Source organism: Parasteatoda tepidariorum, chromosome 11, assembly GCF_982258835.1.
Source record: "Parasteatoda tepidariorum strain Cologne lab strain chromosome 11, Ptep-v5.0, whole genome shotgun sequence".
In the NCBI taxonomy this organism is placed as follows: domain Eukaryota; kingdom Metazoa; phylum Arthropoda; class Arachnida; order Araneae; family Theridiidae; genus Parasteatoda; species Parasteatoda tepidariorum.
The window spans coordinates 83,943,555-83,966,319 of record NC_141765.1 but is presented as its reverse complement, the minus strand read 5'-3'; the positions used below and the strand labels follow the sequence as shown (position 1 = coordinate 83,966,319).

Below are 22,765 nucleotides of genomic sequence, written 5' to 3'. Positions count from 1 at the left end.
ATACATTATTAAAGACAATAATTTTAAATAAATAACATACATAATCACATAATTATGAATGCATTCATAAATGTAATCCCTTAAAGTAAGAAACAAACACCTATAAGTGCATTTTCGAAATCAAAATTTATTCAAATGCACACTATTTGTTAGTTCAAGAATAAAAATAGACAATTCAGTACTAGTTAGTAGATAGAATGAAAAAAAGGCAGTTAATAGTTTCTATTTGGTAAAAAAAAATTTAAAATATTTTTAAAATTCACCACAATGATTAGTTTTCTATTTTTCAGCTAGAAGAGTCATAATTTGTTCTGCACTTTTACTTAATGACTGCAAAAAGAGTCATCATTTTAATTTGTTCTGCACTTTACTTTAAAACTTGCATTTTAAATTAACCCTTCCCTTAAAATAAATAGCAAATAAAACAAGTTCTGCAAACAGTATGTTTAATATCCTGAAAAAGATGCTTTCATACAAATCATAAGAGCATTAGTGATAAATATGAAAAATTTAAATTAAAACAAGCTATTTTAACTAGAAAAGATTTATTAAATGAACAACACACAAAGCATATATTTTACTTAAAACTTATAATATTATTAGCAAGTATTGAAATACAATTGCACATGCTGATTTAATTCTAAAATAATCTTAAATATTAATCTATGTTTTATTGAGTTGAATGAAAAAATCATTTTTAATAAGCTATATAAAACAATTATAGTTTAAGGAGGATTATATTTACAAAGAATGTATTCCAGTTTATTCCAAATTTATTCTGAACTTTCACTTTTTTGAAAAATATAAAATTACAGTGAGATGGATAGCCAACTCAGTAAGAGCAGTATAACGGTTTTCCGTACGATAAAATATGAGTACTGGTGAAATTTCAAAATAAAGAAAGTTTAGTCAAGAGAAGATATAACAAATATTTTTATTGCTACCAATTTATTTAGTAGATACAAACTGTCATGAAAAGTTTAGTGATACAAACTGTCATGTCTCTACAATTCAGGAAAATGTAATGATAAGATTTAAAAAAATATTTAGCAAAAGAATAATTTTTTAAAACAAAATAAATTTTCTTTCCATATAAATTTAGATAAGGCAACAAAAAAAAAAGATACAAAATATGTTAAAATCAAATTATCTCCTAATTAGGAATTTTATTTATTGAATTTTATACTTGCCCCAGTTGTACTTGGGCCTGAAATTTTCTACATTGGTCATTTTTTGTGGAACAGAAAAAAAAGCATAAATATTCAAAAATCTATTTCAAGCATAGAATTCAAAATTTCTAAAATCCACTTTTAATTTTATTTGACATTAGAACCACATAAATGAAACATTTTTATCATATGATATTTTTTAAAAAAGTACAGTGGGCTGAAGAAAAAAATTATATCACCCAGAAAGACTTTTCTTTCTATGATTGGATTTCAAAGGGTAATCCTTTATCTTTTTAGTGTTAATTGGCAAAAGTCCAAAAAAAATTTTATTTTAAGAAACAATGTCGTCATTTTGAATGACAATATATGAAATTTGAGTTAAATGGGTCAAATAGTTTCTGAGTGATAAAATTTCAAACAGAAATAAAATTTCAAATTTTCATTTCTCAAGAACTTATCAAAGCATTTTGTTCAAGTTTTGTATTGTGTCATTTAAAATTACTTAGTTTATAATTATACAAAAATTCCTATACATCATAATTTTAAATTATTTTAAAGTACAGTTGATTGAAATTACAAATAAACAATACAAATTATTTTTTACATAAGATTATCTCGGGGGGAAATAAATTTTATAATTGCAAGCAAAATGTTTCAGAATTGATGAAAAAGTTCCAGAGATATAGTGAAATATGCAAAAAAGTGCAACTAACATTAGGGAGCTCTATTTTTTTTTTTTTAATCAGTCTCCTGATAAAACTATCAGGACCACATTTTCCAGATTCAGACTGAATACAATATCTTGACTGTCGAAAATCCAAAGACCCTAAAAAAAGCCATAGGTTTATAAAGAGAAAGGGCATCGTGCCTGATTCTATCAGTTAAATAATAGTTAACACTAACTAATTAGTAAACTTGAGGTCGACCTTTTGAATTATTAGGATTGATATTTAATGCTGAAAATCCAATCATTGAAGCAAAAGTTTGTAAGTACAGTGTCTTTTGGTCTTGATTAACACTGTAACTAATATCCACTTAAAAAATTTAAGAACCAGAACTCATCTTGAAGAATGGAGAAAGTTTGAACTTTTCATTGTCGTGCATGAAAAACATGTGCATGGAAATAAAATCTTGTAATGAAATCTAGAAACACTACAAACAAAAATATAAAATATGTCTTGAAAATCAAATAATCTTTAAAGAAGATCAAAGTAAATTGGCAATTGAAAAATTTAAATGTTTTATGATAATGACTTTAAAGTGTCCTATCATAACTTTGAGAAGAATTCTTTTTAAAATATTTTACAATAGATAACAGCTAAATATAAATTTAGAAAAAAAAACTGAAAAACAAGAACTCACTTTTTTCTTTACTATGTCCTTAAATATAAAATAATGGTGACAAAATTATAATTATGAGGGAAAGAAATTTAGCATCACTTTAAATTTTAAAAAAAAAAATCCCTTCAGAAATTGAATTAAATATATGTAGTGATAGTTATCATTACATCATATTCTTTCCAGAAATAAATGTTAAAGAATTTTACTATGACTTTGAACTTTTTCTCAGTTTCTGAACATTTCTGCACTAGATTTAATAATATTGACCAAAACTTAATTGAATTTTTAATGTAAAATAATATATCTGAATTGAACTCACTCAATTAAATCAGACTTTTTTTTATAAAATAATTCAACAAATATATAAGTAGAAATTACTTCATGCCTTACAACAACAAAAAAAAATATACATGATTCTTTTTTATAATTCTCACAACCAGACTGATAGTAAATATTATGTGGAATTTCAACAAGTTATATATATTTATTGCATCAATATAAAAATGTTAAATATCTATTACAAGATACACTCTTGTAGTATGAAACAATGACTTGAGGAAATAAAGTTATTTTTCAATATATAAAGCTCATTTTTCAAACATCTAGTGCATTGTTTTAAAACTTGTGCACAGTTTAAATGAAGTCAGTCTAAGTAAAATATGTTGGCTTATGTACCCAAAATATAATGAATAAATTAAAACTCTGGAATAAGTATAATTTTACTTATAAATTTTGTCACCCTTACCCATATCAGGAAAAGATGTAAACAAAAGAATGTTTACAAAAAATACTTCACAATGGAAAAATACAAATTTAAAGCATCAAGGTAAGATCAATCTGGCACTTGGCTGATGCTTTTAAATCTTGTTCGCTCACTCAATAGTTGCCTACAAATAAGAAAATGAAATGATACAAATTTGGAAAATGAGTTTATTCAATAATTAACATCTCTGTAATATTATGCTACACTGTAATATTATGCGTTTTTTTATGCACAATAAAAAATGATCAATAAAAAATAAATATAAATTATGAATGCATTCTTAAAATCACACACAAAACAAATATAATAAATTATATAGTTTTAAGAAAATTGTTTCATTATTTTTTTCCCATTAAAAGATTTTCAAATAATGGGAAATTTTATGTCATTGGATAAAAAATGTCAATTAAGCAAAGCATAAATGCTTAAACATTTTGATTTTCTTTTTAAGCATTACTCTGTACACTAGTTTAAATATAAAAAGAGTAAAATTTCAATAATAAAAAAATTAAAAGTTGTAAATGTCATAACTAAAGCTCATCTAAAATTCCAAATTTTGTTATTTGAACTTTAATTTTAAAGAATTGGAAAAATTTGAAACAAAGGAAATAATTACCTAAGTATATTTTATTATTATTCTTTTATTACGTTTGAAAATTTAGATAGATTTATTCTTAACTGAACTGATTGATTATTCTAAAATTTGGTATCCAAGGGTTGAAGTCAAAGTATGTATGTTTGTTTTTTTCCCACTATTTCTCAACTAGATTGTACTGTTATACTTATGAAACTGAAAATACAAGACCACATATTCGTAAAAGAAGACTATGCCTTCTTTAAATAAATTAGTCCATTTTACTTTGATATTTTTGTTCCACAGTTATATTCAGTGTATTTATTATGTGTCATTACTAGACAGCGGATAATATGCAATTGCATACGTGCATATGCAATTCCAGATTTTAGCACTTTTTGCCATTTGTGCATATAAATGCATAAAAAGGTATATTTGCTCTTATAAATCCATATTTTCAGCATTTTATGGCTTTTCCCTCCTAAAACCATATCACTATTCTTTTTATGTTAGCATAAGGAACGCTTTAAATTTTGTTTTGTCGTTCTTTATCACCTGAAAGGGTCAGCTGGATTGATGTTGCTGGGGGTGATTGCAATCACGTGAAAAAGATGTAGAAATGAGGTGTGTGTGGGGAAGGGGGTACAAAGGGCCCACCCAAACAGACATTCCTCATAGAAACCTCAGAAAGGGATGGTCAGATATTCTATGAAGGGATGTCTTTTCCTGGAATAAATAATTGTCAATCTGTGTGGGAAAAATAAGGCTTCTGTGGTAGGTAGAAAATGACCTCCCTTTCCTGTGATTGATTAGTTAAAAGGTGGAGTGAATACATTTTCGGAGAGAGCTGCTATTCTAACATATTTCGATAGTCCATCCGATAGATAGATAGTTTCAACATCCATCAGTTGAATACGTAGTTAGTGAAGCTTCGAACGTGATTTTTGACTGCTAAATTTTATAATATGCCAAAAATTAAGTCGACTAAATCAAATTTAATGAAGACGTGGATTTCGGACTATGGGAAGGACTTTACAACCGATGGGGAAATAGTATTTTGCGTGATTTGTCAAAAACACATTTCCTGTGAAAAAAAGTACCAAATTGATCAACATATAAAGACTAATGCTCACTCCGCGAAGAAAAAGCAGAACACAAAAGGATTTGTTCAAAGTTTATTAACTATTCTTGTTCAAGCAGCTAAAAAGGAAAGTGATTTTTCTAGTGATTTATGCAAAGCCTTAGTAAGCAGCAATATTCCTTCAAAAAAGTTAAATAATCCAAACTTAAGACAGTTTTTAAAAAAATATTGTACCGATCAGATCATTCCTGATGAATCGACTTTAAGAAAGAACTACCTTCAATCAATATATAACGAAGTACTGGGTGATATTCGACGAGATATTAGAGATGACCCTAAATGGATTGAAGTGGATGAGACGACAGATAAGTGCGGTCGCTATATTGCTCATTTTATTTGCGAAAAAATTTATAATATTCCTACTCGACCCATCTTCTAGCAAGCAAAGCCCTTGAAAAAGTCAATCATTCAACCATAGCAAGGTTTGTCAATGATTCTATCAGATTATTATGGCCTGATAGAGATGGTTCTGAAGATGTTTTGATTTTTGTCAGTGATGCCGCTCCGTATATGGTCAAATCCGCAGCAGCACTGGAAATTTTTCATCCCAGAATGCTTCATATTACTTGTTTGGCTCATGCTGTTCACAGACTGGCTGAGACTGTTCGAGAAGTATTCTCCTCTGTGAATGATTTAATTTCTAGTATCAAGAAAGTTTTCCTCAAGGCACCTGTGCGCATAAAATTGTATAAAGAAATGTATCCTGATTTGTCCTTACCTCCACAGCCTGTGATAACTAGGTGGGGTACATGGATTGAAGCAGCACATTTTTACGCTAATAATTTTGATGCAATAAAGTCAGTTGTAGATGCAATTGACAGCTCCTGTGCTTCTTCAGTTTATGTCACAAAAGAATTACTACAGGATATCTCCTTGCAGAAGGATTTGGCCATAACTGACACTAACTTTTCTTTCTTAAGTGGAGCAATAACAAAGCTCGAAACACGAGGTCTTCCCCTGGCTGAGGCCATATCCAAAATTGAAAAAATTCAACAGTGCATCAATGATCTTCCAGACTCAGTTGGGAAGAAAGTAAAAGAAAAATGGTGGTTCGTTCAAAACAAAAATTCGGGTTTTGCAGCAGTGAAGAAGATAAATGATTTTCTTAATGTAAACGGAACTGAACTTCCAGAGAAAGTAAAACCAATGAGTACGAAATTGTACAAGTTTTGTCCAATAACATCGGTTGACGTGGAGAGGTCATTTTCTGCTTTCAAAATGATCTTTGATGACCGACGACATCAATTCACTCTTGAAAATTTGGAAAAACACTTAGTTGTGTATTGTAACAAAAATGATTCAGTTTAATAAAATCTTTCTGGAAAATGCGATGATTTTTCTTCTCTCATTTATCATACTTCAGTTTTAGGCTTTCTCTTCAGAAATGCATAGATTTAAGTAAGAAATATTTTGATTTTCTTCCTTTTAACAAAAAAATGCTTTAGCTGTGTTTGTTGGAAAAAGTAAGTAGTAGTATGCAAAAAATTTTCAAAAATTTTTCACGACAAAGGGCTTTCAAATTTTTTTTTTGAAATTATCAAGGGATTTGCTTGAAATTTTCAGGATAAATTTATATTGTTAAAAAAAACTTTTATACAAAATTTCAAAAAAATATTTCAAAATTTAAGAAATTAAAAAATTTAAATTTTTCAATTTTTTATGTTTTTTTTATATTACTCCTCGCGTCTGAAATTTTGTCAAAATGACAAAATTCTTTTAAAATATTACATATTAGGTAATATTGAAAAAATTTTTGGAAGTACTTTTTTTATTTTTTATTACAGAAACAAATAACATTAAAGAAACAGCAAAAAGCCTGCATTTTTAGGAAAAAATCATGATACCTCTATAAAATATCATGTATAAAAAAAATACTATTCACTTAATTCAAAAAACGTTTCCAACAAAATGTTAATAATATTCATAAATATATAGCATTAAATTCTCAGGTCAATAGAATGAAAATTCATTACGCTGGAACAGTTTGAAAATTGTAAATTTCTCAAAAAAGACATTTTGAAAAAAATGACTTTTAGTACTTTTTCATTGCAAATTTTACATCTGAACAAATACTTCTTGTTTTTAATATAAATACCTATAAATATTGTCTAATGAACTAGTTTAATAATTATATACTTTAAATTTTTTTTGAAAAATTAACAAAATATTTAACTAATTTTAAATTAATTTTAAACTAAACTAATTTTAACAGTTACCTGCAGACAAAAAAAGGTAAAAAAAAGGGGCGTGGTCAAAACTGAAATGGCCATAACTTCATCAATTTTGCTCTTATTCCAGAAATGTTTTTTCAAAATGTTCAGTTAAATGCCTAAATTTCAAAAATATAAAATGTAAAATATCTATTTTTTGACAAATTTTTGCTACTTTAAAAGTCCCTTGTCACCTTGTTGGACTTTTAATTTCTATTTTAAATGCATATTTCTTGTTTTAAGAGCATATATTCAAGTTTTTAGTGCATATTTGCATGCATATTTTGTCCGTTTTTTAGTGCATATAATCCGCTGTCTAGTCATTACCAAGTTCATTATTACTGAAATATATAATTATTAAAATCATTGCCCATGATGTCACTCTGCATGAAACACTCTACCGGCATCCATTAAATGAGTGGGACAATAGTACCTCCAGGGTTGCTACTCAAATAAAAGAATAAAAGTCCCTGACTTTTCCAGCTTTAATAGATATGTTTTTTAAAACTTTCCAGTCTAATATCACAATATGTACTGACAATGTGTTGGTCAAAATATACAGTGAACCAAAATATTTGATATTTGTATTTTGTACATTATATTGCATATTTAATTTTTAAAAAACTAACACTAGTCCATGTAAAAATTTATTACAGAAAATTTTATTTCCTTGAAATATCTGGAAAAGAAATTAGGTCTTCACAAAACAAAATTTAAGTAATGTATCAATAGATATTAATGTATAAATTTTTGTCTTTACAAAACAAAAGTTAAGTATTCTTAAAATTTGTTATTAAAATATGAAATTAATGTTATAATTAATAGGAATTAAACACAAATCAAAAGTAAAATGATTAATGATACAAAAAGTAAGCTTTATCTTCAAATCTTGCTGACAGGGAATATATTAAAGAGTAAATTAGAAAAAAAAAAGAAAACTAGAACAGAAAAAAAACATGATTTATTTTACTCTCAATTATAAAATAAAAAATAAATTAAAGATATAAACATATGTAGGAGGGAAAACAAGACAATTAAAAATTTAAAGGGGAAAAATACAAATTATGTATATTACCTTCCATTATCTTTAAATGTAATAAAATAATGAGAAATAAAAAAGATTAAAAACTCATTATATCTGTCCATTTATTATAAAAAATAAATTTTTGGAAGAGATATCAGAGGTTGAGATGGAAATTGGGGTCATTTTGCAGCCTCTTGACAACACTCAAATTCTAAAAAACGGATTCGTGACATAATTTAAATTTTAAAAAAAATCACAAAATTCTAATTAGTAAAAATGGCCCATTCACATAATTACAATTTGTGAAAAAAGCCTTTTCACGAAATTGTTCCCTGAAGAATTCTCAGAAAAAATTACAAGAAATGACGAGATTCTAAAACAGTATCGCCACAAATCAAACATGTTAAAACTCAAATTCAAAATACATATGTAGTAATATCATGATAGAAATATCGAAATTCCGAAAACCATATACTGTGTACCATATACCAAATTGATTATCACCCGATGACATGAAGCTACAATGGAATTGTCTCGATTCAAATTCATCAAAGATTGTTAACTTTAATTAGAATGTCGTAATCACAACATATTAAAAAAATCACAATTCGAAAAACCATGTGACAAAAAAGTTATAATTACCAAAAAGACTATCCCCTATGATATTAAGATTTAATTATCACGAATCGAACAACTTATGACTCGAAATTGAAATTTGATGTAATAGTATGGTATTTAAAATTTTGGGATTTTAAAAACTAAGTGTAAAGGCCCGAAAAATTATAAGTTAGGAAATCTATCATCAAATGATGTGAAATTATGATGCAATTGTCAGAAATCAAATATATCAGAAAGTGTTAACTAAAATTGAACTTCGTAATAATATTATGATAAAAACATTGGAATTTAAGAAATGAAAAGTTATCTGCCAAAAAATTGATTGGAAATCTAAAGAAATTTACAATGGAATCTTCACGAATCAAGCATGCCAAAAATTGATTTGTCAGATTCATAAATTACACAACATTTTATTAGAATAATAACAGAATTTGGAAAAAAATTTAAAAAAAGAAAAGAAAAACCTAGAAAAGAAAAATATAAATTATTAGAAAATAATATGGATTTAAAAAAACCATGAGAAAGGTGCCAAAGAAACTGGCATCAAACGAATGGAAATTACGATGAAATCATCATGAATTGAATGCATCAAAAAGTCATAACTCTAAATCAAAATTCAAACGTCATAGTAATAGTAATGATATTGGAATCATAAAAACAGTGTTAAAGGAACCAAAAAATTAAAAGTAACTGGGGATAAGCTATCCTCAAACGAGGTAAAATTATGATGAATTGTCAGGAAAAATAATAATATTCAATAAAGAATTCAATATAAGAATTGTCAATAAAAAATAGTGAATGTTAAAACTGAATGTTCTTCCTTAATGAAAAAATTTGCTGAAAACAATTACCATTTTTTACAAAAATGGGACCTAAAAAATAAAACCTGAATCGACCCCAGAATATATTAGTACTGCTTCATAATTTCTATGTGGAACAGCAATCCCAATGCTTCCTACGAATTCTAAACAAGTGACAAGTCTAATTAAACATTAAATTCATGACAAGTTTAATTAAATTTATTTATCAAGCCTAGGTGATAAAGGATTAAGCAAACATACAATAAAAAACATCAATTTATAAAACATTATTTATCCCAATAAATTTCTTAATCAAAAATTAGAATAGATCATCTGAATTACATAGATCCATCTATCTGTTCTGGATTCTAGCAACCAGTAACCCTTTTTCCATCTGAAAGTTTATAAGACGTAATACCATGGCATGGCATGGCATGATACAGCTATGTGAAATTTGGCTGCATGCCAAATGAGTGAAAATGAAGCTCTAACGTTAGAAAAGTGTACCATGGAAAATACTTCTGCAAATATTGCACACTTGGTGATCGCTAAATCAAAACCTCTGGCTTTTCCATATTTTGACTAAAAACTGTTAAATTCCCTAACTTTTCCTTGATATTTAGGACTATTTCCAAAATCCCTGAATTATCCCAGTTTTCCTAATTTTCACTCAATTTATAAAATTATTTTCCATGAATGATATTAAATGATATATTTGAATATAAATGCAACTAATAAAAAATTTAAAATTATGAATGAAAACAATCTTATTTTTATTAAAAAAGTAACAATAGGAAGAAGAGTAAAAAAATTAATATAAAATGTTGATTTCTTTTAAAAATTATACTCTTCTAAGTAAATTATTATCGATAAAACATAAAGAATAAAGAGAAAAAAATTATAAAATGCATATAAATACATCTTTTAAAAAAACACAACTGTCTTTTTATATTATTTCTAAGACAAAATTTAATAACAAATTGTTAAATATATTTATTTACCTTAATACACTTTGGTGGTGTTTACAAGTTGATTTCATAGCAGCAGCTATTAAGAGTATGTTAAACATATCTCTCTGTTAAAAAAGAAAAAAAAACATTTATGGTTTGGATGATAATAATAATAAATTTAGTTGTATTTTAAAAAAAGATTAAAGAATAAAAAAATTTATTACACAGATAAATGAAAAGTAATATAAAATCTTGTTAACCATTTTTTCTCAACATAAAATTACTACAGAAGAACCAAGTTAATCTGATCTTGTACTGGTTTTAGATAGGTTTTAAATAAATAAGTATGTTATATTTATTAACCCAGTGTTTTCACTACAGCGCGAGAACGCGAGAATCTCGCATATTTTTTTCTTTTCTCGCATTAAAAAATGATTACCGCGAGAAATTCGCGCATTCTATAAATCAATTTCAAAATTCGCAAATTTCTCGCATTTTGGAAAAAGCTTCGAATTACGCCAATTAGAATAAAATCCATTTCACTTTTCTTCCTGGATCTTTCATTATTTTCAACTTTTGCCCCGTTATCTAGATTCCCTATTTACCAGTATTGTTCAGAACTTTTTCGAACAACAGAACACAACCCCTCCGAACCACGGAACCCCTTTCAGAACACATTTCTCTGCAACCACGTGTTTACCGCAGGTAAGGTTTTTTCATGTAAGACGTTCAAATTTTTTATGCACTAATGTAAGATGGACAAATACCTAGTAAAGGCAAAATCTTCTATGATGATGCAGCAAGAATATTCAATGCTTTAAAAAATAGAAGACGTTAAAAATGTATTATAATGAAAGAAATTTTTTTTTCAAGTCTATTTGTATTTTTTCAGTTTTTAGAAATCTCACTTAACTTTCTGAAATCTCACCCTGTTTTTGAGAAAGGGTGAGAAATTCTCACCCATTTTTTTTCTATGATGAAAACACTGTTAACCCCTTAAATACCAAACCATCTACAGTGTAAAGTTGTGTATTCGGAATCGGAGGGACTTCCAGAAGTCCGTATAATAGATTTTTCCATATAATAGACCCCCAAGGTAAACAAAGCTTAAAATGATTTAATAAACGATCTGAATCTAAGAAGCAAAAAACAAATAAACATTATTTTTAAAGGGAATGATGTTTTAGCATTAGAATATATAATCAATCAAATATAAAATATTAGAAAAAAAATATTATTGCTGGAAATATGGAAAACGAAAAAAATTTAACAGTTATGAAAATATTAATCCGCCATTTTGAACTAGAACGATTCAAGCACGAAGGGGAAATTCATGTCATTCTGGAACAAAGCTTAAAATGATCTAAATCTAAGAAGCAAAAAATAAATAAACATTATTTTTAAGGGGAATAATGTTTTAGTATTAGAATATCTAATCAATAAAATATGAAATATTAGAAAAAAAATATTGTTGCTTAAAATATAGAAAACGAAAAAAAAAATTAAATATGAAAATAATAATCCGCCATTTTTAACTAGAATGATTCAAGCAAGGGAAATTCCCGTCATTCATTAAGGTGGGTAGGTGGAGGAGAAAAATTAATTTTCGCCTTATTTGTGAAAGAAAATAAGTGTAGAGAGGAGATCATTTAAGTTGAGGGTGGGAAGTAACTAATTATTGTTTTCTCTCCAATCATTGGCTATCAATCAAGCATAAAGGCGGGGCACGCTTGGGTTCCCTTAATTTTTTCTTTTTCCCCCTAAATATTACATGGTATGAATGCTTTGTTTCTTAAGGATGTGTATCCTTTTAGACCAATTCAAATTTTCCATTTTGACTCCCCCTCCACCTTAACGCTTGCCCCATTTACCCTTTTTAACAGTATTTCTTCTTTCAATAAAAAGTTCCAGGAAATGCCTCTTTTACTAGCCACCTGCATGGGAAAGGAAGGGGGAGGGGACTCAGTTGCGGTCTTTTGAAAACAAATCTCCCTCTTTTTCCTACATTCCAAGGGAGGAACCTCACTAACTGTCACTCAATGGTCTTGATAGATCTTTACTTCCCCTTTCTGGTGATTTATGGGTTCGATGCATAAATCAGAGTCTCATTAATGTCCCAAGTCTCATTAATGTTTGCTTATATTTTAACAGTATATTAAGCTGGGATATAAATACCTAATACTAAAGAGACACCCAGATAAAAAATATATATATACAGAATTGTTTTGTTATTTGTGTAAATTTAGGTTTCTTTGTTAACTTTCTTATAAGATCAGAAAGAAATTGGATCGGGTGAATAATCCTTAAAATATTTATTTCCAATTTTTTACATCATATTTTTGCTTATAGATGTTAACGTCTTGTTATTTCCATCAAAAATATCTCTTGCAGTTCAAGCGGTGAGAGAATCTGAAAAAAAATATTACTCTGGTAAAGTTTCCAGGAGTTTCCTGGCTTAGAGTGGTTCACAATTGCAGTATAAACTTGAAGTAATTAATACAGCATGTTGCAGGAAGTCCGCAATTATGACACATTTCCAAATCACCATCAAAATGTTAATATTAAAGATGCAAAATTTTTTTAGTTAAAATGAAATGAGATTTGCTAGTCTCCTGCTACTGCCACTATTTATTTTAGGGAAATACACATTTCTACTGCTTAAATAAATATTATTATATGAAAAAGGGCAAAATGAAAACATTTTCATCTATCTCTGGAATCATTTCACTTTTATCATACCTGGCAATATGTTCCAATTTATCAGAATATTTTTGTTTCAATATGTAATAAATTTAATTTATAATGATTTTGTCCACCACTGCATACAAACAACTGAAGCACATATATGAAACCTATTCATTTTGCTGAGAAGTTTTTAAGTTAAGAAGTTTGCAAAAGTGAACAAATTAAGTTAAACTTAAATCGTTATTTGGCCACCACTTTTAACATTCTAGGAATCTAGGACTTTTGTGTTGACAATTTTAAGAGTCCTACCGCACACTTCAAAAAGAATGAGCTTTTTCTTAAGCACATAATTACAAAGCCTCCTTATTTCCCTTCTTAACAGCTTATTATTGAAATCACTATTCATTGCTATGAATGGCCTCCAAAGCTATTGCAATTCACTTCATTTTTTCCTTACATCTTGTAAAAACTTCCAGCCTGGTTTAAAATACGTAGGAAAAAAGTTTCTTTTAGAGTTCTTTTCTCCTTAAAAAAAATCAAAATAGTAACTTAAATATGTTTTAACATTAAATATGTTAATATTACGTTAAATATGTTAACAACAAGCTCACTATAACATCAATTCTGTATGCAATTGTTAATTGTTAGAATGGACATCTACTGAATATGAGTTTAATCTGTTAATTCAGATTAGTCCATTTAAATAAAGGTAAACAAAAAATTTAAGTACAAACTAAATTCCCACTTATTTGACTAAAGTACGATGAACACCTAAAGTTTGGTCCAAGATACATTGTTATCGGCACCTTGCCAAATGCACTCTTTCATGCGCTATAGTAAACAGGGCAAAATCAACATGTCTTCTGGCATACCTTTTACCTGAAAGCTGAAGCATTCTTATATTAATACATTGATCTAAAGTTCCAGATACACAATCCTTATCTGGCAATGTGGATATTGGCAAACTTTAGCCAGGTTTTCTTGATATAGAACTAGTGTCCTGAAATATTTTCACCTAGTGATTAGCCTGTCTCTAATTTAATTTCCATTTGATTTCATCAACCACATATTTGTGGCTACTCATTGAATTGATACATTATGGAATTTACTCAACTTCAATAAGAAACGTTGCTTATTTTGTGGAAAAGCACCAGATAAATTGCCAACAATCCTCTGTATGCAAGTTTCTTTGACAGAATCACACCCTTGCAAACGAAAACAGGTATACTTCATGTTGAATTTAGAATAGTTGTACAGTGCTTTGTTGACAATTAATAACTTTGACTTTATACTTTTTGTAAAATCAATCATAAATTACTAATTCTATTAATTTTACACATGAATATGCATTAAATTTTGTTTTAATTTGTAAATTATTTAACTGTTAAAATTACCTGAGCATTACTGCCTCCTATTTGAACAATGCTATAGCGTAACGGATACAAAATGTCACAACAATCTTCCACTCTCCCTTCGTCAAATGCAACAATTGCTTCGCATAATGAATAGCCAATATCTCGAGTGATTGTATGATTTACACCAGTTCCATTTCTAGAAAAAATTTGAATTAATAAAACATTACAAAGTAATAATTAAAACAAAGCAGAGAATGAGTAAAGAATGATAGTTGATTTCTATGTAAAATTACTAAAATTAAGGCACTCTTGCAACAGCCAGTTGTTAACCAGAGGTAATATGTGGTCAGCAATAAGCACCAGCCACTTTTACTTTTCAGACAGACTGGTACTCATTGATTCCCAAAGATTCTGAAGATATTATTTTTAAAAAAATACTACAAGTGCTTTTGAAAATACAAGAAAAGTTGGAATTTAAAATCTTTTTTATAAAGAATACAACACATTTTCATAAATATCTTTCAATGTATTTGTAATTGTCAAATGTTATGCATGTTTGTGGAGGTCTGCAGTATTTAATTGTTTTAACTTATAATGTCTTTATCTTTAATATATCGTTGAAATGCCTTTATCTTTTATATATTTGAGATTGAAAATTTCTATATTTTTTGGTACTTTTGACAATGCACTGAAACTTAGAGGGTAAGCTTATGCGCCAAATTTTATAGAACTTGCATATCATGTGTCATGTTTGATTCTTATGTTTTTTCTCATACAAAATTGCCTTCATTATCATTTTTTGTAATGAAAAAATAAATATTACTGTCAGGCAATGAAAACTAAATAATACTACCTTCATTGATATTTCTGCAATAAAAATTATTATGTTTGATATATATTATTCACCCTCATTTGTATAGCTGATTTCTTAGGTACAGTAGAGCGTTGATTGTGCATGCCATTTGTAATGTGCTACAATAGGCGTTACTACAATTGCCAATCCTAAGCCTGGAAAAATTGTAAAGGGAAGTTATTTAAAAACATACTCATAGCCATTTCTTTCAAAGACGCCCAATTATCTAGATTTTTTACAATTCAGATTGACTTTGGTCCCAATTGATCCAGATAATCAGTGATCTACTGTATTTGGTGAAAAGATATCTAAGATTTCTGTATTTTCTGATATGTATAAAAACTTTTAAAATTATCAAAGTACATTAAAACTTAAAGGGACAGACAAAATAAAAAAAAATATAAAATAGGACATGCAGTCACCATGGTAACTGCATTAAGTTCATCTCCATATTTTTTTATGAGGTAAATTGTTGCTTCCTTTATTTAAGGTAATTTAGTTTAAAACAGTACAACTTTGATATCTCTAATATCTAGGGTTAAGAAAGAATTTGAAATAAAAGAGTATTTGTTTAATTAAGAAGATGGTAAAATAAAATTAATGGTAGAGTAAAACTACTTTTATAATAAAAAGTAGGAAATTAAAATTAAAAAATAAATTTTATAAATACAAAGTTTTAATTTCCATGTGTTTTGACTTTTGTTAGTTTAATGTTCATTTTAAGCAAATGATGCTATGCCAATCATAACTTTCAACTAAAAAAGTGAATCTCTGATAATATCACGTATGGGCTAGCTGCAATAAAAATAAATCAACTCTTTAATAAAAACACCTAAAATCCTTAAAAATGTTACACTCAGGAAATTAATAGGAACTTTAGCAGTAGCAAACAGAGAATATTTTCTTTGAGAACAAAATGATATATATCAAAAAGATTTTTCTTTGAACTTTAATGAATAACTCCTGAAGTCAGTCTTGGAATTTTTAATTTAACTTTACACTTTTTATTTCAGTTTCAATTGCACTTCACAACTCTATTTTAAAAAAGACACTCAATATTTAATTCAATCTCAATAGATACTTTATGCAGCTTTTCAAAAGAGATGAATCTATTTTTAAATTAAAAACGCATCACTAACAAAATAAAATGTTAAGATATTTAAAAAAAGGTTTTATGTTTTTTATTAGTTTTGACCAACTGAGATTCAATTTACACTCTTTAATGAGCAAATTGTAGAGAGTTCATTCATTAACATTACTGTATTTGTATTTCTTTGCTTGGACATAACTATTAGTTTGAAAACAAAATTTCATGTTTTGGTATTCTTATTGAAATAAGTTTGCCATCAAAACAAAGTATGGACATTTCACTTCCAATAAGTTATTGATTATAAAAGCTCCATGGCAAAAAAGAACAAACCTTATGAGTAATTTTAAAATGAAAATGAAACTGGCTCAGTCAATTTTTAACTGCACAATGTGTTTTAAAAATAAACAGGTTTGTCAAAAGAGTGAGAGTTGCTTGAACCCCATGGTTATTTGCTATTGAGAAAAAATTTTATTGAGGGAAGCATTGTTTTGCTCTTTTTATCTAAAAACTTTTTATTTTAATAGCTCTTTAAAATAAAAGATTAAAATCAGTATAAAGAAACTTATTCTAAGTTACAGCATGCCACTAATATACAACAAAATAACTAGAAAACAAAATAAAATAAAAAACCTTTTAAAATTTAAAATATGAATAAGTTGTAAAAGAAAATTATGGCATAAAAAATTAGATTCCTTTAAGAGAAAACTATTTCGTACGTAATGTCATTCAATTTTCCAAATTTGTTTTCACTTTAAATATTCATATTTTCCCCAGAAGTTCCAGTATTTCAATGGATTAATACTAACAAAACAAATCAAAGCTTCAGCAATAGGTACATATGCAAGACAGGTAAATCACTTGTTCCTCACTGTCATAGTTAGAAACTCTAAATTAAAAAATCTTTTATTGGCTAACATAATGCAGGAAAATAATGATTCTATTCATAACACAGAATCAACAATAACATATTTAAGTACATGGCCTAATACAAAAGGGACAATTGCAAAGGGGACACATGAATCCAGAGAAATTGAGTATGGTGAACCCTTATGAAATGGAAAATGCAAACTCACACTTATTACTGAGGCCTGGAGTCTCTTTTGAAAGCACCTGTGCAGGACCAGAGTTTTTATTTTTATTATTATTTATTAAACCTAAATTTATGAAATTACTGAAATATGATCTTCAATAATGTCCTGTAAAATGGATAAATGACATGCACATATATTTTTCATTCACATACTTTTTTTTGTTTTAGTAAATTTTTAAACAATTTTTATAATAATGCCCTTTGACTTAATGACTTAAGCTTTAAAGACTTTTGACATTATCTTTTTAATTTTTTTATCATTTTGATTTGTTTAAAAAAATTTTTGAAATATACAGATTTCGCTTGTTAAATTTGTAATTTAATAAAAGAAAGTAAAACAAAAAAAGCAAGAAACTTTTTAATGTCAGATATTTTGATTATTCTAACAATTTGAAGAGTTGTATCGTGTGCCCATTTCAAAGAGAGAGAAAAAAAGAGTTAAAACTAAGCACAACTTCGTTTCTTATTAGGGATTTCAAAAATATAATTTTTTTTTTAATTTAATGAAAATGCTAATCTTCCATTTTTTTAAAAAAATTTCCTCCTTAGAAAAAAAGATCAATTTTTAATACAAATTATAAGAATCTTATCGAACTTTCCATTATGCAAAATGTGAACCTCTAATTTGAACATCTTATTTTTTCGCAACTAGCTAACTTTCCCTTAACTTTAATCAATGATTTTTGCAACTGAAACATTTCTGCACAACTTCCTGTCATTAAAAAGTAGGTTTTAAAAGTATGTTTGTAGCTATTGTTTCAGTACAAGTGACATAAAAATAAATGATTAACTATCATAGTAAAAACTTAGCTAAACATGTTTTTCTTTCAAACATATTTGGCATAAAAAATGTTTCTCATTTAATGGCAATTATACAATTTTTTTAGAGTAAGGAGAAGCTTCATTATGAAGGTATATAGAGCCCCACCAATCCTATCCTGTCTCTGGTCCTGTTCAGATATACCACAGTACATTAAGAATTTAAAATATAGGTACTAACAAGTAAAGCAACTTGATCATGTATTTTTAAAAAATAAAGCTAACCTAAGGAAAATTTCACAAGTAAATCATAAATAATCATAAATTTACCACCACTTTTTACAATTATAGATACAACTTTCATACCTGGAAAAAAAATCATCTAAGATCCTCTAATCCCTCTTAAGATTTTTACAGGGTTCCCACTCTTTTATCAAAGCAAAAATTAAGCACTTTTAAGGACTTGTACAAAAAAAATTAAGGACTTTTTTTCTAGAAATTAAGGACCTTAAAAATGGCATAATGATCAATAATTTATCATCAAATAAAACATTATAGATTAATAATAATAGATTAAAAAATGGAATAGCTTTTCTTCAACTCAGTCATCCATAATAAAAAACTAAATAAAGAAATGTTTAATACAAACAATTTAAATTTAATTAAAATTAAATTGCATTTAATCACCTCACGCAAGCTTTTAAGAATATAAAGAAAAACTCAAAGAATGCAGATTAAACATTAAGATTTTTTATTTTAAAATGGAAAAAAACTGGGTAAACAGATAGAAATATATAAATTAAGATGGTAAATTCATTAAATTAATAAAAATATTATTTTCAGTGACTAATACTAAACCAAGGCAAAAAGAAACTAACAAATATAACTTTATTGAGGTTAAGACAATTATTTTCAACTAAGTAAAACCTAATTATAATAAGCTAAAGATTTATTAAAATCACAAAATATAAAAAATTTAATGATTAAAATCAGAATATATTTAGTACCTAACAATCAGGAAAAAAGAAATAAATAGGAAAAAAGAAAAACTTATCAATTAAAATTAAGAACTGAGAAACAGAAATGATTGTTAAAATAAGAGCTAACATAAATATTGAAACACAGGACAAGGCAGGATGTAATGATCAATTGAAATAAAAATGAAAAAATTCCATATCTAAAAATTGAAAATATAATGAAATAATTCAGTACAAAATTTATTGTGAATGAAGAGGGAAAAAACAACAAAACGTAGTGGAATCAGAAATATCATTTATAAAAGGAGATAAAAATCTTTATAAAATAGTCTGCTTTTAGTTATAAAAAATTTTATGCTTACACTGATAAGCAATACTGCACCTCTGAGGAATTAGAATTTATTCAATTAAAAAGTATTGTGTCTTGTATAGATATTGAAGGAACTAAAATAATCAACGATAAAAAAAATTTGTTTGTAATAATTAAAGTATTGTCTGAAATTATAAAACAATAATTTGTCAAATAAATCAAAGGTAATGAAAATTGGATGCAAATATGGATTATATATATATATTACTATTATTACAAAATAGGGAATAATGAATAGTGATCTAGTGGTCGAATAGTGACCGCCTACCCAGTGATCAAATAACATTTTTTTCAAAAAATCCTCAAGAATCATTATTGTTTATATAAAAATAGGCCAGGGCGTTATAAAATTTTTTATAGCGTGATAGATCGTCAGTCAGACTTTGCGATGTATCGCAATTTAACATACATTTGAAATTTATCAATCAGAAATCTTTAAATCAATCAAAAATAAATATAAGAAATAAATCTATAACAAAAGAAAATGTTAATTCTAAAAAAAATTGCTTCTATATCATCAATAGCATTGCTTAATTTTTTCAATTAAAATAAAGATGAATTGACTTAAGACTGTCTTAAAGATTGACTAGTCTTAAGTAAAAACAAACACAAGCTTATTTTAAATTTTTTTAAAATTACTTAGATTTTTTAAAAATAGTAATAAAACTGTTACAAAATATTTTACATACATTACAAATTAAAAAAAAAAAAAAGAAATGTTCACTTAAAAAAATTTGTTTTAAATTATTTGTTGAAAAAAAATATGCGTTTTAAACATCGTTAGGCTTTTGTTAATTACTTATTTAAAATAATAAAGTTGTATTGACTAATGGTCAAACGGTTTTAATGTAAAAATACATGTAAGTTTCTTTATTTATTTAATATTACTTTCCTATTTGAAAATGAAATAGACTAATTTAAATGTTTAAAAATAATACTGACTATCTAACAAATTATTAAACGAACAAGTATTGAAGGAATTTTTAAAAAAATAAAAATAATATTCTATACTTAAGAGCACTATTGTCAAATTATTGAAAAGCGTTAAAACATTGCTTAACTTTTTATTTAATTTTTAAAAAATTAGTAATTTTAACTAACAGCCAAATTAAGAAAAAAGAAAAGAAAGGACGCAAACTCTGTTTTAATTTCCTCAAAAATAAAAGTAAATTAATTAAATGTAGGCCTTGTTTTAAATTTTTTTAAACTAAAAGCGACTGAAGATTTATTGGTTTAAAAACTAATCGAATTCTATCACATTATTATATTTACGTGAATTAAATAAATTTAAAAAAAACTTTTTATCACGAAGTATAAATTATTTAAATGCAAAATATATAAAATATTAAATTGAATCACTTTTAAAAAGATCAATAAAGAATCTTTTTTTTTAATTCCTGATTTCTTTTCTTTAATATATTAAGTTCAGAACGAAAAATTAAGATAACAGCAATTGCGCAACGATCGCCAAGTAACAGTAGGTCTGCTGAAAATAACTGACAATGTTAAATCCAGACAGAAAAAAAGTGACGAAATAATGCACAACGATCGCTAAGTAGCAAAAGTCTCACTGAAAATAATTTACTTGAAATGCTACATCCCGTCGAAATAAAACGCACAGCAATAGCAAAATAACTTTCCGCTGAAAATAATCTTCAAGAAACGTAAAATCCAAAGGTCAAAAATGGTGGAGAAAGTAACTATGCATCACGTTCTATATTTCAACGCTGATCCTCACTCTTGGTTATTCAATATCACAAAAAGAAAATCTTCTTTGTAGCCAAAAATGTAATGAACACCTTCGCAGCTAGACGAAACCAAATTAGTCTTCGTCAGTGCGGTGATAGCGTTAGCATAGGCAAGAATCCTCGCACGTTAAACCATGAGCATTGTCTTAAATCAGATTCCTGATGCTTCGCCTAGAATAAAAGTTATCTTATTGCCCTGCCGATATGTGTGTTAAGTCAATAATTCGCGATACATCGATTTAAAAATGTCTAAGAGTAGTGATCGTTAAAATTGCTGCATCATAACAAAAACAAGTGTTTTTGTTGGGGTTTTTTTTTTAAAAAAATGGGGAAGCCAAACAGAAATAAAAGCAAAAAATCGTTCTCATTTTTTATAAGAAAAATTTAACGTTGCAGATTACGCTTTGAGTGTTTCTCACAACCAGATCTTTAGAAAAAATTAAGAAAAATAAGGGTCTTTAAAATATGCTATCAAAATAAAAAAAAACACAATTAATCAAAAAAGCAAAAGAGAAACAGAAAATTTTCCTAAATTCTTAAAACAAAACTTGCAACGTAGAAGATCAATTTTCTATTTTACTGGTTATCCAATTATCTGTACAACTTTAAAAGAAAAAGTGGTGATAAAATATATCACAAACGCTGTTAAAATGCCATGCTTTAAAAAAAAACCAGCAAAAGTGAAAAAAGAAAACAAACATTTCACTCTTTTCAAAACAAAAAGTGTCAATGATAAAATGACAAAAATGACTTTCCTGATTAAAATTATACTTCGCCGAATATTCGTAATATCCTTAATATTAAAAAATGGAGTCATTTATAAAATTGAACTTCAGAAGAAAATATGACACAATGAAAAAATACACTTTGCCTTGTGACGATCACTAGATGCTGTTAGCCATTCCTTATATTTTTCATCAAGTGCCCATAAATTATTAAAAACACACTTTCCTGGCATTTCCAACAACTTCACATTTGAATGAAGTATCAAAGCTATCACGTGTGCTATCAGAAGAATTAAATTTCTCGAATCCTATGGATGAAGAAGGTCAATGCAGATCGTCAGCTGATAAAGTATCTAAGTACTGTCTAAAAACAAGTCAAGACCTCTACCCACCTGCAGTATCACGCTCCTCTCTCCCCACACTAAATTTTTTTCTTTCAGAATGATCCAGAAAGAAAAAATATTTTAATGAAAAAAATTAATAATAAAATAAAAAAATAAAAACAATAAGAGCGTGTTTTCTT

General features: G+C 27.1%; 1 protein-coding gene across 1 annotated transcript in view; it reads right to left on the bottom strand.

The window, feature by feature from the left end:
• Positions 1-915: 915 nt before the first annotated feature.
• LOC107446430 (tetratricopeptide repeat protein 38) overlaps positions 916-22,765 on the bottom strand; it is a 58,960-nt gene continuing 37,110 nt past the window's right edge. The window contains exons 11-13 of the mRNA XM_016061070.4: positions 14,670-14,826; positions 10,642-10,715; positions 916-3,397 (exon numbers count right to left, since the gene is read on the bottom strand). Coding sequence (XP_015916556.1) covers positions 3,343-3,397; positions 10,642-10,715; positions 14,670-14,826 — 286 coding nt within the window. The 3' untranslated portion in view covers positions 916-3,342. The remainder of the gene's footprint in view (positions 3,398-10,641; positions 10,716-14,669; positions 14,827-22,765) is intronic.